Consider the following 19,444-nt stretch of genomic DNA (forward strand, 5'->3'; position numbering starts at 1 on the left):
CTTGGACCTGCATATTTTCTTACTTAATTTTTTCACAGGTGTCACCAAAAGAGGTTATATATGAAATCAGAGGTGCATATTTGCTGCATAGATTTCTGTTAGATGTTTTGCAATGATTATTCCTTGAAATTTTTGCATCTTATTATTTTAATTGGTGCAGGGCTCTCCAATGAAGCTCACAAGGCACTCAAAAAGTATGCTTCAGCAGGTGATAAACATTTCCTGATTAGTGACCATGCACCCACTTTTCCCCAACTATTACCCTAACCCTTGTTACTGATCACCATCATATCATTCAGTTACCATTATTACCATTGCCTTTGCCACAATTTAGGGATTGATCCGAGCCTTTTTTAGTGTTATTTTATACCTGTTATTTTGCTACATACACTTTGTGGTCTGGTTTCTTTCATAGTTGGTGTGATTTTATCACAGATTTAATGTAGGGAACAGTGCTTGAATAAATTTTACTTTATTGATCAACAAGCTCACAGTCATAACTTTTTCTATCCATACTCTAGTTATGGAATATTAACATGTGATGTTTAAATTGTTTGGGGATGTATTTTTGTTGCCCTAATTGAATTAGTTCTCAAGTTCCCAGATCTGATTTGCAAACCCTCAGTAACTAAACATCCTATAAGCAATTTTGTTTACTATTGTTATAAATCTAGAACATTGGGTTTAAGTTAACTATGAGAAAATCTAAAAAAGAACTAGAGGAGTAGAGAAGATGAAGAGGAAGCGAGAAGAAGAGGAAGAGAGTGACGGAAACCATGGAAAAGTGGGGAAGTTGTTCATGTGGATAAAAACCCAACCCACGAGCAATCTTATTTTTCAACCTTGAAAAAAGACCCATGATGTTGACATGGGCGTATGGCCTAGGAGCACGGGCCTCAATTCGTGTAGGTTAGCTTTTTTTTTTTTTTTTTTCTTTTTCCATGAAGTAAGAGGGTAATGGGTATGTAATGCTTGGTGTGTGTGGTTTAGTGTAGTGAGTTATTGGTGTATGGTGTGAATGTTTGATGTAGCTGTGAGAGAAACATCCCAAAAAAGGGACTTGAGTTTGTGATGGTGTGTTACATGTGTAGTATAGTGAGGGTGTGTGTGAGTAATGTTGGAAGAATCGAATAAGGTGAGGAAAGATTGGTTGTGTGCAAAATTGAAGGTGTTAAGTGTGACATGGTCTCAAGGAGGAGGACAACAACAAGAAGAAATGAGGTAGAGAAAGAGAGTCTCCTTAGGGAGCTCCCAGGCAGAGAAGTGTGACATGCTCTCTAAGTTGAGTGATATTTATAACAAACTGGGGTTGTATGACATGTACACTCCAGCTTGAGGGGGTGGGGTGTTAGAAGGGCTAAGTAATAATACCCATTTAAGTGTATTTTAGTCTTGCTCCTTGAGAGGTCGGAGATCTGGCGGCTCTCTTTTCATCTGTAATACTCTCTCTCTCTAACATTTACGGTACTGGTTTCTTTATCACATGCGGAGTCTTTTACATATTTTTGGTCATGACACGCATTATCCTTGTTTTGATATTAATTTGGGTATCTAACAACCTTTTTTTTCCAGCATGACATTATCCCTAGTGAAACGGAAGTTTTATTGTACTGACATTTCTAGTTCCCACGAAGGTATCTATCTGGCTAACTTGTAAACCTTTTATAATCTTTATTACCATTCGTCTATGGTTTGGTTTGCAAACCTCTATGAATTCATTTCTTTTTCAAGTTATAGGATGGGAGCGTGAGTGCGTGACGAAGAGTTGCATTGCACTACTAGTTAATGAGTGACTAATTTTCCAAACACATAGCTATCTGCTTAGACCATTACCTGTTCAATTTGAATACATCTATACGAGCTTTAATATTGTGTAGATTCACTTAGTCACGAGAGTCTAGACACTTCTTATAACATAATGCAAGCTTCTCAAACAGTGGCAACTGTAAAATGTTTAACTTTGTCTTTTAGTTCTTCAGCTTTTGCATCTTAACAATGAAGGAAATTATGTAGCACCAGATTTCCCTCTTGAATCAGCTACATTTTGATCTTCAGACATTGCATGCAAAAATAACTATTATGGCTGCCTCAAAACAACTGAGGTTGCTGGTTAAGTGAGTCATCTAGCTGTTGTTCCATTACAGTTTGTCAGAACATGTTTTCAATTTTCTTGTTTGTTCTTCTATTGTTCAAAGATGATATCTAGAAAGCCAAGCTATATTCTGTGTTTACTGCAGGTTCTGCTGCATTCCAAATGAATCCTGTGCTGCCAGGTACATATTTCGTGGATGCTTCTGAAGTTAGAAAACTGATACAGTCCAAAGAATATTTTAAAGGGTCTTGCAAATCTTGGGCTTCTGCCCTTGATGGTGTCATCCACACTGATCTTGCTACATGCGCCCTTGGTGGTCTTATTGATCACCTATCTAGATTGATGGTAAGGTTTTTTTCATATTAGTCCTTCAATAATTTTCTCAGATTTTAATCTTCACTAATTTTCATATTATAAAATCAGCTAGATGATGCTTTGCACAATGGAGACATTTTTCCTTATGAAGTCTATAAAAGTTGCCTGAGGATGGATGGTCAAACTCTAGTTAATCTTGAGATCTTCAGTAATAACTCTGATGGTGGGTCATCAGGCAAGTGTCGCAGAAGTTTAGCTATATACCTATCTTCGCAGTTTCAAAATCTGACTTCTATCCATGGACTTGATGATCCTTATAAGCTGTATGTTGCATGTTATGTTGTTGTCAGGCACACTATATAAATATCTTGATAGCTGTGTCACATCATCTGGTAAACGGCTTTTACGGAGCTGGATCTGCCATCCACTGAAAAATGTTGGAGAAATCAATGACAGACTCAATATGGTTGAGGGACTAATGAGGCATCCAGAAATAACATTAGTGATAACACAATATCTTCGGAGACTTCCTGATCTCGAAAGACTTCTGGGACGGGTTAAGGCTAGTGTTGGGTCATCTGCTGCACTTTTATTGCCCTTTGTTGGAGAAAAGGAATTGAAACAACGTGTATGTTTGGTTTCCTCCTTTATAATACTTTTGTGTTTTCATATTTTCAAGTATTGTTTGATATTCTGGGCATCGTTTGGTTTTTTTGTTGTGGTCTGCTTAGATGGTATTTGTGGCTACATGCCTTTTGAGAATTGTCCATTTATTTTGGATGAAAAACTGAAAATATTGTTCTTATATGCTTTGTCTTCTAACTTGTATGTGTTATATTAATCACTGATATTGTCTTCATTTTCCCTTACCAACTTATTTATTTATCATACATCATCTAGGAGTGGCATCGTTTGCAACCATTGCCGCTCCACCGTCATTGTTAGCTAATGTTGGCCTTTTAGCTCTTCTAATCTTGTAAGTATTCATTGTTTCTGTAACATAGTTTTTTTAAATCAACTTTCTAGAATCCATATATTACAGTCAACTTTGATGCATGCCGGGTTTTGTGTTGTCAGCATAGGAAATTTCCAATTTATTTTATCTGGTCAATGTTTGGTAATTGGGCAGAAGGGGTCCCCACGGAGACAGGCATGCTTTGAAATAGTGAGTTTTTGCTTATTTGGGTGGCAGAAGATGGGGAAGGAGGTGAAAGAAGTGCAAAAGGATATTACAGTTGGAGGAAACAACTATAAAATATTATAGTATCAGAGGGAGGATGACCTATTTTTTTACAATGTTTCTTGGTAGATGGGTGGAGTCGAAGAAGGTTCAGTTGGAACCTTCTGCCAAAATCTGTCTAACTCTCTACATGTTGAGGTCATTCATCGCAATTTAACAAATTCCTCTCCCTCTTCAGGCACAATTATTGGAAAAATATGAGTCTTCATTTAAAGTTTGGAGAACAACTTGTGATGTGCTTACCTGCTAACTCCAATTTCCATTTGTGGTAAGGAGACATCACATAGTTGTTCGTACTCAACAGGAGATTATGGAATTCACCCAAGGAAGCTTCATTTGAAGATGCAGGGGCAACTCGCTTATGAATGCAGAACTTACTAGATTTTTTGGTGATCATATACTCTAGGCAGATGAACTTCAGAAATCATTTATTGAGTTTGTTGAAGGATTTATATCCCCCAGAAAATTGATATAGCCAAACACACAAGGTACATTAGATTTGACCAATTAACCTTAGGCACCTGCTATCTGATGAGAAGTTCTTTAGCTAAAGACTGTAGGACATGAGTTTTGAGGTTCAATACTGTTAAAGTATAAAAGATAAATAACGCCTTTCTCCAACAGCTTAAGCTTTTGGAGAAGTTGGTAAGTTATCATGGTATCAAAGCCAAAGGTCTCAAGTTCAAACCTCCCAGATAGCAAAAATCCACATGAGAGAGTCGACCCAAAGTGGGACCACATGTGCCACGTGTTTGCCAAGTGGGCCACACGTGCGGGGGAGTGTTAAAGTATAAAAGATAAATAACGCCTTTCTCCAACAGCTTAAGCTTTTGGAGAAGTTGGTAAGTTATCAAATACCATGGTCATCCTGCAAGAACATCATCTCAGGAGGTATGCCCTCAGGCATTTTGGGCATTGACAGTGACACACATCACTTTCATATTAGGTTTTGATTATCCTATGGAAATTTTAGAACTATTTTAACAAAATAGACTTGAAAAATAATGGGAGATGGTCCCCAAAAATCAGGATAACACCAAGATCATCTTTACATCACACTTGTTGGACTCACAAGATGATTGCATTTAGCACACTAGCAAATTTCAAACCTAAAATGCCCCTATGATCATAAAAACGAACATAAGTTTGATTGATATAGATGATGTACAGTGAACAAACCATGGTGTATGCCTACTGTTAGTGCGAAAGGAAGTTTTCCTTTTATTATGACAGGGATGAAATGCATATAATTGTATGTAGCTTCATTGCTCCCTCAATTGTCCTCTTGATATTCGGGTCCTCTAACCCAGGAAGAAGGGTTGAAGGGCACATACAATTAAGATTTTCTCAGAAACTATTAATGCAAACTTGCGAAGTAAACAAACTGAGAAGGAAATGAATTGATAATAATGAAGAGGATGGAGAAACTTTAGAGTTGTAGTAACTAGAATTAGGGGGTGTCTTAAGGAATTCAGATGGTGTGCAACAGTCAAGTCCCTGATCCTAAAATTTCTCAGAAATGGGTCAATCCTCCTGTTGGCTTTTCCAAGTTGAACTTTGACGGATCAAGCTTGGGCAACCCCGGTCTAGCCGGGATCGGGGGTGTCTTAAGGAATTCAGATGGGGAAGTTGTGCAGGCTTATTCCAGGCCTATCGGCGTTGCAGATTCAAACGAAGCTGAAGTTAGAGCCGCATATCAAGGCATTCTGCTGTTAGGGAACGAGAGGGTGGCGAACACTATCGTGGAAGGAGACTCGTTAAATGTCATTAGGTGGCTTAAGGGTTCAGTGGTACCTTTTTGGAGATTTCTTCGTTTTTTCGATGAAATAAAGGATATAACGGCTGGGTGCTCTATGGCGTTCCAAAATGTAAGGAGATCAGTTAATGAAGTCGCTGACAAGTTGGCTAAAGCAGATGCGGTCAAGCAGACTCTGGAGCTTTACGACTTTCGCCCCCTTAATGTCTTATTGTATTGTTTTCCTTTTTCCTTTCTGTAATTCTGTCATAGTGGGGTGTGTGGGGGGACTTTTTCGGTCTCTCCCTTTTTATTATATTCAGTTACCATTCAAAAAAAAAAAAAAGTAACTAGAATTAGGGAGACATCAAATAATCTAACATTATCAAACCGAGAAGATGACACAGAGGATGATATAGCTTCACATTATGAGTCATATAATCAGTCACATTGGGATCAAGGTGGGATGGAAAGTGGACCATCTAATATCTGAAACATCTATAGGAGCCTGTAAACACTCCATCTTCCCATGGGTTTTCCACTGATATCTGCTAATTAGAAAAATAAAAGACTGAATGAGCGATCTGCCCTCTAATATCTGAAACATCCATAGGAGCCTGTAAACACTCCATCTTCCCATGGGTTTTCCATTGATATCTGCTAATTAGAAAAATAAAAGACTGAATGAGCAATCTGCCCAATCCATTTCATTTGTTTGTTCCGTTAGTTCTAAACAATCCACTTCTGTGTTCTCTGTGTTAAAAGCATGTCCAGTCCTAAATCTGTTTAGGGCATGTAAACCAAAAACCAATAAATAGAGGATATTCTAATTAAGTTTGTCTGTTTCTTCCATCTTGGAAATCCATCATGTCTGATCTTACAAATCTAGCTGATCATTACATTCCAGAAGAGAAACAATGTTCTAAATTGTGGGACAAAGGAAATAGTCAGCGCTCTAAACACGTATAATACATCAAACTTAAAATTTCAAAGTTACAAAGAAAATGAGAGGATATACAATGAAGAGTTGAAATACATCCCTACTTAATTTTTTTGATATATGAAGTACTTTATCGCAACAAACTGTTGGAGAAATATATATAGCCATGTTAAACTAGAACAGGGCCAGTTATTGGAGGATGCAGTATCTAGCAAGTCAAGTCATTTGACTCAACCATAGTTAGATTAGCCATATGATATGTCATAAATATGTACATGATGTGTTAGATTATGCTCGACCGGGTGAAGAATATTCTTTGCATCTCAAGTCCTCACGGGGGCATGAAATATTGTTATTCCCCACAGAGACATCCTATTATGTTAGCTTGCTAAGATGCACAGGATGGATCTCCTAGAGACAACCAATCTGAATCATATTTTCTGCACTCTTTTTGGTGAACTTTGATTCCAAAGTAATTAGTAGATTGTGGTGTTAAGATCTTGTCTAGAGGCTGAGTTCAGTGTTTGCAGTTTGTGAGTTGACTTGGCTGATTGCATTCTTGAATAATATTGGTGTTAAGAATAGAATAAATGTTCTGGGTAACGGTAAACCCATCACTAGTAATGGCATCTATTGTAATTTCTCATTATAAAGACTATATGAAGCCTTGGAAGTTGTAGGGTTGAACTTGTAACCCCCAAAGGAATTCTTTCTTCTCTCTTATTCTGCTTATCTTATTTAATTTCTTCTTTTGTCATTTCTTCCTGGTCTACGTCTTGGTTGATTCTGTCCAAGACCTTCTTCTTCTCTTTACAATAACATGTTATCAGAGCCAAGATCCATGGTTGGGGTGGACTGTGGGTGTATTAAAGTGGACTGAGTTTTTCTGTTTGACAGTTACAAAACACATCTGTTGAATGTTTGTCCTCGACTTACAAAACAACATTAGCTGTAAACTCTTGAGCTTTCTGATTCCTCCTGGACAGAAAATATCCATCATATACCTCATTCTTTTCAAATTTTTTTTTGTTATGGATTAGTTGTACTTGTAATACATTGAAAAACAAGAATACCTGTGTCTTACTAAGGTCTACTATATTACCCATATGAACAATTGTAATGCAACTGAATGCACAAGGACACTTACATGATGTGCCAAGTGAAGTGCTCCGCTTAATTCCGGATAGAAAGAAGGGTGGTGAAACTTTAGTCCATCATCTTGCTTTGGTACTAATCTGCATTGGTAGCTGTAGACATTTTTTGTATAGGAACTTAAGATTTTACAAATGCAAGATTCTCTTTACTTTTTGTACTACATCGGTGCAGTTTATAATATGAGGTTCATTTGTTCATTTATAGTGTTGCATATATCGATACTTTTGCTACGGTATACCATTTGCAATGCATGCTTTTGGACATTATGAATTCCTGGGTAGCCTTGTGATGGTTAATTTTTTCTCCATAATGGGGCAGAGATCCGATAACGCTTTAGTAATTCAAGAGGGTAACTTGTCTACAATTGTTTTCCTGGGCTTTTTGTAGAAGTCCTACCATGACAGGTACTAGAACACCAACACCTCTGTTAGTGATGAAATATTTTAAATCATAAAAATATGTTTACAAAGATGAAAATACTTTTTTGACAAGCTTCAAACACTTGGTTATCAAGATCTTTGAAAAAGTATTTTGAATCATAAAAATATGTTTACAAAGATGAAAATACTATTTTGACAAGCTTCGAACACTTGGTTATCAAGATCTTTGAATCTATAATTTTTTTTGCCATATTTCAGGTGAGAATATTTGGCCTTCTTGTTAAAGGACTGAGGATTGGAGTTGATTTGTTAATGATTTTACACAAAGAAGAACAGAGAATCTTATCATTGTCGAAAGTTTTGAATCTTCCATTGCTAAGCGGTAATAATGGGCTTGATGAACTTCTTACCCAACTTGAAGTCGCTGTGAACGGTGACTTCCCGAATTACAAGGTTTGCTAATACCTATCATTTTTTATGTAATACTATTGTTTTTCCATGTCAAACTGTATATGCTCTTTCTTTTTCTCAGTTGCCATAAATATGGTGGAGAATTATCTTCTATTATTTTCAACACTAGACATTGCCAGGTGATCCATTAGCATTGTATGCACAACCACTCCTTGTTATGATCATGGAATTTGCACTTCTTGCAGAACTCTATTTTAACCGGATTGATTGATTATTAAAAACTGTATTCACATCTACATATTAGTGCTTAATATGATGATTGGGTTTTCAGATTATCGTTTGGACAATAAATCGATAGATTTAACAAATAAGTATCCTGAACCATTTGGAAGTCAAAGCTCGGGATATATCTAAATGACAGGTCCACTTTATTTCTGTCATTTTATGTGAAAGTGTCTCGTCCACCCATTGCAATGAGGCAATGCGTTTGATATGAATCGTTAAATTTAGTGCAAACTTATAATTTGGTGCTCTGGGTTTTCAGAAACTTATAACATCTTCACTCTAGTTAGATATTTCTATATATTTTTAGGATCTGCAGGTACCTTTCACTATGCATGAATTTTCATTGCTAGAGATTCCAAGGTGTAATGTAACATTAATGGCGATGTATGAGGTGAAATTCCTGCTCTCACAGAGAGCCTCAGTCCATCTTGTTGACGTAACATTTTAAATGAATGACTTTCTGGGTTATCATAATTTATTATCTGTGATATAGATTGGTTTATAGCATCCCTTATTGCATTGGTTGTGTACTATAAAATTGAGTTGGATTTGGCAAAGGGATGTTGTATCAACGTTTCTGCACAAGAGCTGAAAATGTTTCGGTTTAAAATTAACTTCTCACTCTCTCGACCTACAACACATACTTGCAAAACCCTTCTCAACATTCTGTTTTTATTTGTTTTCTTTCATTTTTCTTGTTCTAGTTTCTCTGAAATTGAAGTGGCATATGTCCTTGATATAGAGCTCTACGATTTACAATTTTACATGTTCTAAGTAAAAGGTGGCGAGGCCAATACCACAATTCAGAACATATTACTAATCTCATGCTAGCAGGACCATGATTTGGAAGATTCAGATGCTGAAAAGTTATCTATTCTTGTTGAATCATTTGCTCGAAATGTTGGTCAATGGTCTCAAGTCATTCATGCTCTCAACTGTGTCGATGTACTACAATCCTTCACAATCCTTGCAAATTCATCGGCTGGGTCTATTTGTAGACCTTCTTTTGTGTCTTCTGATGCCAGTTCGATGATTTTAAGTCAAGAGACTAGAGGGCCTATACTAAAGTGTAAGGGTCTCTGGCATCCATATGCTGTTGGAGAGAATGGTGGTGCACTTGTCCCAAATGACATTTATCTTGGTGAAGACACAACAGGGTACCACCCTCGTACGTTGCTATTGACTGGACCAAATATGGGTGGAAAATCGACCCTTCTGCGTGCTACATGTATAGCTGTTATACTAGCCCAGGTTTGTTTGTGTTTGGAACTTGCACCATTACTTCTATCAATTGATAATGGCCGTAAGGCTGGGACTATTAATTGATGTACTACCTGGACTAACTTGAAGCATTTGTATTAGTTGTAATATTGAACTTTTCATTTATTATTTATTCTACTATTGTTTACAGTTGGGCTCGTATGTGCCTTGTGAAATGTGTGTTCTATCACCCGTCGACATTATCTTCACACGGCTTGGTGCAACTGATCGAATCATGTCAGGCGAGAGTGAGTTCTCCCTTTCACATTAAAAATTCATTGAATTAGCTGAGTTGCTTGTATTTATTAAATTATACATGAACTGTTAAAATTGGAACTTGATGCATTGAAAAATCCTAGTGGGTCCAAGTCCGAGCATCCTGGCCTTCTAGAAGGCATCACTTTCTGCATAAGTAGTACCCATTTTCAGTGACTTTGTATCTTGTTCGAAGATCACTTCAACACTAAAAATGCTATTTCTACTTATTTTGTTGGATTTCATCGTTTAAGGCCACAAAAAGTAGCCAAAGTTCAATACTGGGGTTAGTGATATGAAATAGAGTTTTTCCTTCTCTGTTTTAGGAATCTTGACAGAAATTTGTTATCAACTGTATTTAAAAAAATTATTTAGTTTTGTTATGCCAAGTACCATAGGGTTTGAGTCTAGTAAGGGTTAGGGGGCTCTCCTTTATATAGTGGGTGGATGAATTTCTTTTGTTATTGGATTATTGAAGGCGATTTTCAGTTTTTGTTTGAGGTTTCTATTTTCTGCTCTTGTTGCTTCTAGTTGCACACTCGGTGTTAGTACTGTTTTGGTTATTTTTTTTTCAATTTTTATGTTATTACCTCCAAAAATATTCTCTCTTTGAGATTACATCAGGACTCGAGGATAGTTTGCTTTGGTATATAGATTTAGATGCTGCTGAAAGCCTATAACAACTAAACTTTATTATATGGGCTACTTTGGAAATTCCTGAATTTCTGTGTTAAATTGAAAATATGGTAAATTGGACAGGACCCGAGATAGGAGCAAAAATGCATTTGATAAGTAATAAGTTGAATAAATAAGGTGAAGAAGGTAAAGTTAGATATGGAATAAAAGGAGAAAAGAATGGAAAGTAAGGATCAAAGGGAAGCCTACAATAGCCTCACTAAAATGTAGCTATCATCAAACTCCCTCAAGCCAGTGCCCAAATGTCCATCATGCCCAGCTCATCGACAAGAGTAAATTGAGTCAAGACCAATTGATTTATGAAACGTGTCTCAATTTAAGTTATAATATGTCATATGGAGTCAATTTTTCTTTGCTTGCAACCTCTTTTCTATTATAAACATTTTCATAAGGTGGCTCACATTGACAACCTAGCACCAAGGTTTTAAATTTCGGTTTCGGTCGTCAGCGAAATGGAAACATTTCAGTTTCAGTACGAAATTTCGGCCAAAATCTTGTAAAATCACAGAAACATTTTGGTATGAAAACACGGCCAAAATCCAAGTAAGATTCTTCGCCACTGGTTTTTCGCTTTATTTTAGAAATATCTTAAAGGAACTTCATTGTTCTCTTATCTGAAAGTAAAGTTGATTTTTGTCAGAGTCGAAATGTTGACATTTCTACAGAAACGTTGCTTTTTTTTTTCTTTCGAAAATTGCATGTTTCACATAGTTTGACTGAAGCATCAACGAAATCCCTAAATTTGGCAAATCCAGCGAAATCCGGTATTTTTTTGAATCGTGTGAGACGAAATCCTCAAAGAGTTTAAGGCAGTTAAGCTAATGCCTAATGGAGGTCAATAATTAGAAAGAGATGTGGTGCATGTGGAGACCTAACTCGAATTTCTAATTATAAATATATGTGGTGGCTTCATGGGAGCGACGTACAATAAGACACCAAGAGTGATTTAGGTTTTTCTCTCGGTGGCCCTTGATCTACCAAGGCCAAGCCCAAGATTCCATTGATCTAAGCATCTGGACTTGGTTAGATTGGAAGATCTCTCTAGTAATCGATGGATGGTATTCATCAGGAGCATATTCAACTGTTGTTTCGCACGGATCACACAACATGATGGATTGATCAAAATGGCTGGAGGTACAATCAATTTTTGCATAAATGTTTTATTAATAAACTGAGAATTGCTATCAGAGCACCCTTTGATCCATGATCATCGAAGAGCTTGATGCTTTTATCAGAAAATACTGTATTTTGATCTTGGATATTTTTAAGGATTTACCATATTTCGTCTTGTTTGATCTTGACTGTCGATTAACCATGATTAATCGATGTCAAGGGTTTGGAGTTGATTGAGGATCGATGGTAGTGATCGTGATGCCGTCGACATTGAGCAACTATGGGGGGTCAGGTGGCCTAATTGTTGGAGGTCGTGGGCCCCATCATAGCAAAAACGATCCAAGGGTAGGTATTTTGAAAATTTTAATGGTTTTTTGGCATTTTTGGAGGCCCGCCACCATTTTCGTTCCAGTGTGTCGCCGTGCATGGTCCGGTCGTGGGGCCTTCGACCCGCTTGGGCGCGGCTAAGGTCGTGACCTTGCACTGCTTCAAAACCGTTGCCGCCCCCTTTGGAAAATGCTATGTCACCCCTTCTTGGAAACCGTTGACGCATGCCCCCTTGTTTGCTGCCACTACTTCACACCGGGATGGCCAGCCCTCCGTCCGGTTACGGCTTGCCAGGGTGTCAAGGTTCCGGCTGGCAGCAGTCGAGACTCGAGATCGTGTTCATGCCCCCCTGCAAAACCTTGATAAAGCAAACCAGCCTACCTTCTCTCGATGCATTGGATAAGGACATGGTTGTCCTTTGCATTCTTAAATTCATTTTTACAAATTGCTAACTTTTAGGGCTTTGTGGGCATTCTGGTAATTTGCCCCCCTTTTCGGGTTTGTCCTTTAAAAGATGGACTTTGTAGAGCACATAGGCAAGGATCCAGATTTTGAGCCTAGGATCCAGTACTTGAGCCCAAAAGCCGGGATCGTAGCCCTGGATCCAGTCGAAGTCGTGGCCATACCCCTGCAAAACCTTGATAAAGCAAACCAGCCTACTTCTCTCATTGCGTTTGATAAGGACATGGTTGTCCTTTGCATTCTTAAATGCATTTTTACAAATTGCTAACCTTTAGGGCTTTGTGGGCATTCTGGTAATTTGCCCGCCCTTTCGGGCTTGTCCTTTAAAAGATGGACTTTGTAGAGCACATAGGCAAGGCTCCAGATTTTGAGCCTAGGACCCTGTTCTTGAGCCCAAAATCCAGGATCGTAGCCCAGGATCCAGTCCCTCAGCCCAAAACTATTAAATAAAAGCCCACAACTAGTAATTAAAGTTCTGAACCCAGTGTTAAAGCCCAGAATACAGTATTAAGGCCCATAAATGATTTTGTGCGGTGCGAAATTTTGAAGCTGGTTTTATTCATGGGCTGTAATTGTTAAAGTTACTTTTGGGGACCTAAATGTGTACAATTGTAATTTTTGTTGGAGGCCCTCTTAAGGATATGAATGTGTATTGGCTTTTGTATGTGGAATGCTTACGTATATGGTTGAATGAATGGTTATGCAAATGGTTTGGATGAGTCCCGTGATCGAAAATTACAAACTATTGAGAACCTAATGCACATATCAACTACTAAATAGAGCCTCTTAACCCTAAACACATACTATACACTATACCTCCTTTTGTTGAGAGCCTGTAAGAATCAGAACTGAGCCATCGGCATACGGTTTTAGTCGGTGAGTCGGTTCTGACCCTCCGGTCATATCACATAAGGGAAAACGTCAAGGCAACTTGAGAGTGGCTGCAACATCTTGGGTCATGACATGGCTTAGGTGATAAAGTGCAACTGCAAAGTGCACTGAGTCACATAAAGACGTTTGATCCATATCAAGCGACATCCGGCATTGTGACCCCTCCGGTCATATCACATAAGGGAAAATGTCAAGGCAACTTGAGAGTGGCTGCAACATCTTGGGTCATGACATGGCTTAGGTGATAAAGTGCAACTGCAAAGTGCACTGAGTCACATAAAGACGTTTGTTCCATATCAAGTGACATCCGGCATTGTGACCCCAAACTATGAAACATGATTACTAAGCTGCATAGGAAGTGATCCTGGTTCACTGATCGATCGGAATGAGATAATCAATTGGAAGTCAAAGCTTGGGATATATCTAGATGCCCACAGGTCTACAAATCTCTCCAGAGTGAATTTTGCAAATTGATTGGTCTCATAATTAAGGAATCAGGCAAATTAATAGCATATTGCAATTTTTGCCCATAGGAGTGTTGCAATTACGAACTGTATTTGATGCCAGTGTCATCGTCATGAGTTGATGACCTGGTTTATGTTTGTAATTAAAATCGGACAGGATTATTAAGCATGTTATTTTTTATTAATTTTGTAGTTTCATGATCTGTTGTACTAAATAGTGAAGTCACTCATATTCTGTTCTTAACTGGTGATAATTTTTCAAATTGGAAGGCTAAGATCATGGTTTTAAATTTCCATTTAAACCGTCACAAAATGACCAAAATGTTTCCATTTTTATCCCACCGAAACCAAAATGATGATAATGCATAAACCAAAATCATGTGTGTATTAGTGGGATATCATACACATATCTATTGCATGATTATATTTATATAAATTGGATGTAAAATGTGGTATATGTATCACGTATAAATATTTATATGAATTACATGCGAAGTTTGGTATGTACTAAATTAGCAGACAAGCGTGATAATACATGTCACTTTGTGTTCGATGTTTTTAAACCATCATAGATGGTTGTCTTACTTATGTAATGCTTTGTAATGTGTATTTGTGCTTATTCTAACATTCCTGAAGTTCAATCTTTAAATTCTCTCATTTGCATATGTTTCAATATGTTTTAATGATTTTACATGATTTCCACTGAAATATCCAACCGAAATCGAAATATTTCTGTTCCTGTGGCAACCAAAACCAAAACCAAAATTTAAAATCTTGGATAAGATAATCTCACGTCAAGCAATGGACATAGAAAATAGAGCACGGTATGAAGGAGGCATGTATGAGAGGTGGGAGCCATCTAATCTATAACGACCCGGAATTTTTGAGGAATCCGAAACTCGAACCGCTATCCCAACTGAAGGGAAACAATAACCGCATAGTATTAAAATACCATAAATTTTTTTCTTCTAATTATAAATTGAGGAGTAAGCAAATAAATTAGTGGATCCATGAAATCCTAATAAACATAGTCAAAATAAATCCAATAAACGACTCAGCCCCAACTAAATAGCCGCACTCGCTCACACGGAATCCCCATACGAGCACGCCTCGTTATAATAAATAGAACATGTACAAATATAGGTGTGAGTCTCTTGACACAAAACTCCATAGGGTAACATGATATAATTCATTAACTTCATAAGTTTTTTTTTTCATATTAACTTCATAAGTTAATAGGTAATAGAATTTAAATCACGACAATATTCTCCTTTTAGATAACAAACGGAAGTTAAATAAGAAAATTATATATATATATATATATATATAGAGGAAACTGTTGGTGAGCTTAAGTGCACCAAACTTATATATATATATATATATATATATATATATATATATATATATATATATATATATATAAGTTTCCTCATATGAGGAAACTGTTGGTGAGCTTAAGCGCACCAAACTTATGGTGCGCTTAAGCTCCCCAATCACATGGGTCCCACATTTTGGGGAGTGATCCAAACCATTCATTTGCAAGGCCTTATCGTAGATAGGGGGTGTACCAAAAATCAGCTCCATAGGATCATCCTAACCCCTCCATTTGTGGAGGAAAAAAATGGGGCAGATTTGTGTCTGTCCATTTTTGTCCTCCACAAATGGAGGGGTTAGGATGATCCTATGGAGCTGATTTTTGGTACACCCCCCATCTATGTAAGGGACTTTCAAATGAATGCTTTGGATCATCCTAACAAAGTGGGCCGCCATGTGATTGGGCGCTTAAGCTCACCATAAGTTTGGTGAGCTTAAGCGCACCAACAGTTTCCTCATATATATATATATATATATATATATATATATATATAAAATTTCAAACCTAGGTTTTAAAAATGGGACTTTTGATGTATAGCTCTAGTATCACGACAATATTCTCCCTTTAGATAGCAAACAGAAGTTGTTGGTTTCAAAGGATTTTACAAGTACTTTTGTGGGCCCAGGTTGATAGATGGAAAGTTATATCATTGAGTGGGCCTAGGGGGTAATAAATGTCCACCCCTCGTAGGACCCAGCCTGGTAGATGGGGATTGGAGATAGGACATACGCATAGGATGTGATTAGGGGTATTTGGATGATCGGACGGTCATCTTCATGGTAATGTCCTGTTGGGGGCCACTTATCTAATGTGATCGTGGAATGACTATAGGGCGAGGTCGCAGTGGGGCTCTTTGAGTCTTGTAGGATAGATTGTCAGATCCCTGCATCGATCCCACTCTTAACTCGCTTGACCTTTATGGATTCTTGGAGAATATGTGTCTTGGAATTCATCGGTTGCTTGCTCGGACGGATAGGATCAATTGTATTTGGATATAGGGAGGAATTACACCATACTACGGTGTATGCGCTTGGACGCATATACGATGGTGGTGATGTATGCATGTTATTGATTACTTAGATTATTTAATTAATTTGCATGGAGAATTAATTTATTAGATTAATTAATTCGAAAATGGGAACTTGGAATTTCCAATTTTGATGGAGAAGAAACTTTCTAGTTTTAGAATTCTATATTTAGAAAGTTGCTTGATTAATTAATTAGATTAGTTAATTGAAATGAAAAGTTGGAGTTTTGTTTTGAGAAAAGAGAGAGAATTAAAAAGGAAAGTGTTTCCTTGCTTATTTTAGAAACAAATTTTAAAAGGAAATGGTTTCCTTATTTAAGTTGTTGGTTTTGGAAACATATTTTAAGAAAAGGAAAGAGTTTTGTTTATTCTTGAAAGTAATTTTTGGAAAAAAGAAACTTGTTTCTTCAAGATAAGAGAAACTATTTATGTTTTGGGAACAAATTTACAAGCTTATGAAAATAGTTTCTAAATGTAATATAGCAGCTTTATGGAAATGGCAACCCACGTGTGATGGGCACCCAAGCAAGCTTGGACATCCAACCCTAGGTGCCATCTATTTAAAGAGATAATAGAGAAGGAAACAAAGGTTGGGCGTTTTTCACTCTCACTTCCTCTCTCTACTTCTCTAGAAATCTCTCTCTATCTCAAGTATTCTCTAAGAAGGATTTTTTGTCTTCTTCCTCCATCGACAAAGAAGAAAAGTTCTTCTTCAACTTCCTTCACAAGTCCAAGCAGTAAAGAAGGAGCCATCACTCCAACTTCCAAGGTGTTCAATCTTGTGAAGACCAAAAGCCGAGCGAGGAGTGAATCAAGCAGAGATTACCGGACAGGTAATCAAATTGGTATAGTTTATTATATCTTCGTGTTTTTCCTTTAATCACCAACTATAACTAGTAACTAGGCTTCCTGGAAAATCGAACAAGGGAGAAAGCTTTTGTTATTTATTGATTCAAACCGCCTCCATTGTGCTTTAAATACCTGTTCGTTCCAGTTAAAACTAACACAACGTGCCCTGATGTGCGTTGTTCAACAATTGATTGATTTATGTTCCTAAAAGATTTCCTGCTATCAAAATCTAGCGAGATGATCTGGCCTCCTACTTTTCTCTCAATCTTTGGCATCACTTTCATCGTACTCGGTTTCTATTTCGGTCACCTTGGAAATAGATGTTTTTGTTTCAGTTGGAAATTTCGATGGAAATCCTATAAAATCACAGAAACATATGAAAACATATGCAAATAATAGAATTTTTAGGTGGAACTTCAGAAAATGCTAGAATATGCACAAATACACTAGTAGAAACTATCACATAAGTAAGATAGCCACTTGTTTATAATAACCAAGGAATATTTTTTCTAAGATAACAAAGAGGTGGGTAGCTATTAAATAAAGGAAGGAGGGTGGGGTGGTAAACATCATATTCCTTGCAAAAATTACTAAAATGCCTAGTATTGATACTATTAATTGTTTCTGCTCATATCACAATAGTACAATCAAGGTTTTAAATTTCGGTTTCGGAATGCGTTTCGGTCCTTTTTTGGTTTCGGAATGCGTTTCGGTCGAAATTTAAAACCTTGAGTTAGGGGTGCAAGTTTGGCCCTGTCAGCCCTGGCCCGCCCTGAGCCCGAACAGGGTCTGGGTTTCCAGCCCTGAGGGCGCGTCAGGGTTCATTTTCTAGGCCCCGAGTCAGGGTCGGGTCTGGTCGGGTTTAGGGTTAATACCTCGGGTCGGCCCGACCAGGCTCGACCCGACTCTAAGTTTTCTATTATAGAATTGAACCATTTGTGCATGTTTCTTTTGGTAATGTTTTCTATTATCTTGAATTGATGTTTCTTTAGATTATTATTATTAATTGATTGTCTCTGCTGCCCATCATGTTGTTGAATTCATATTGTCTTATTTTGTTCCCTTTCTCTGTTTATTGATCATTTTGTTCTATATGATATGTAGTTGCTTTATTTTTGGCATCCTTAACAGGTATTTTCACTAGGGTCAATCAGGGCCAACCCGGCCTGGCCCAGGCCAATCAGGGCGGGCCAGGGCTATGCTGAGCCTTGTAGGGCGGGTAATGGGTTGAGGTTTTTCGGCCTGACTCAGGGTCAGGGCGGGTCAGGGCCGAGATAATGGGATCCAGGGTTGGGCTAGGGTTTTGAAAAACCCGACCCAACCCGACCCTGTTGCAGCCCTACCTTGAGTACAATAACCATAGTTGGCAGCCTAAAAACGGAGGCTTGCCTTAATTTTGTGCATGTGTGCCCGAGGCTCCGAAACTTGAAAGAAAAAATTACGATAGCTATAAGTCACTAGAGCTCCATATGTAGTGTCACATACTGTCCACTCTTGGACAAAGGACTTTTGAGGTTTTACCCTTGGACATTTAATGGCTCCTAGGGGTGTCAATTTGGGCTTGGGCTTGGGCTCGGAAGCTCGCTCGAGCTCGGCTCGGTAAGGGCTTGGCTCGAATCCTTAACGAGCCGAGCCGAGCCGGCTTGTTAAGCTTAACGAGCTGAGCCCGAGCTAGGCCAGGCTCGGCTCGGCTCGGCTTGTTAAGGCTCCCTTTTTACCCTGGACCACCTTCCTGTGCATAAAGAGTAGTCACACAATACACTAAAGAGGGGCTGTCCAGAAAGGGAGGGGGTGGCAAAAAAATGTTACTTCTCTATAAAAGAGGATTGTTAGGGTTTCTTGGAAGAAGGGCTCTTTTTTTTGTTTGTTTAGGGTTTCTTAGAGGCTTGGAGCTACAAGCGAACAAAGAAAGAGAGAGAACAAAGGGTACCGGTCGTCTTCTCCGGTGGTTCCTCCGGAGATCCGATCATCTTACCTCTCCCCCATCATCTTCTTCACCCAAGCATCACCACCACCTCATCACTTCCATCTCCTTCAATATTCAGACCCAAGCACCCCCATCACCGTTGTTACCATCCATTTCTCCGGCCAAAACCCTCGTCTCCGGCAACCCTCACCTAATCCAATACATCCCCAGCTCCGATCTAACTCCAGTTACTACTTCCAAGCCTT

At 38.1% G+C, this 19,444-nt stretch overlaps 1 protein-coding gene across 3 annotated transcripts in view; it reads left to right on the forward strand.

The window, feature by feature from the left end:
- MSH7 (MUTS homolog 7) overlaps positions 1-19,444 on the forward strand; it is a 45,711-nt gene that overhangs the window by 20,067 nt on the left and 6,200 nt on the right. The window contains exons 8-15 of one of the 3 annotated variants that reach the window (XM_077356289.1): positions 39-72; positions 161-208; positions 2,238-2,437; positions 2,516-2,630; positions 2,758-3,035; positions 8,116-8,310; positions 9,385-9,804; positions 9,965-10,061. In XM_077356289.1, coding sequence (XP_077212404.1) covers positions 39-72; positions 161-208; positions 2,238-2,437; positions 2,516-2,630; positions 2,758-3,035; positions 8,116-8,310; positions 9,385-9,804; positions 9,965-10,061 — 1,387 coding nt within the window. Of the gene's footprint in view, positions 1-38; positions 73-160; positions 209-2,237; positions 2,438-2,515; positions 2,643-2,757; positions 3,036-8,115; positions 8,311-9,384; positions 9,805-9,964; positions 10,062-19,444 lie in introns of all 3 variants that reach the window. The other 2 variants (XM_077356287.1, XM_077356288.1) reach the window with 2 other exon arrangements.

Source organism: Tasmannia lanceolata, unplaced genomic scaffold (genome assembly GCF_043159265.1).
Source record: "Tasmannia lanceolata isolate RefF3 unplaced genomic scaffold, GAP_Taslan_0.1 ptg000015l, whole genome shotgun sequence".
Taxonomy (NCBI): Eukaryota; Viridiplantae; Streptophyta; class Magnoliopsida; order Canellales; family Winteraceae; genus Tasmannia; species Tasmannia lanceolata.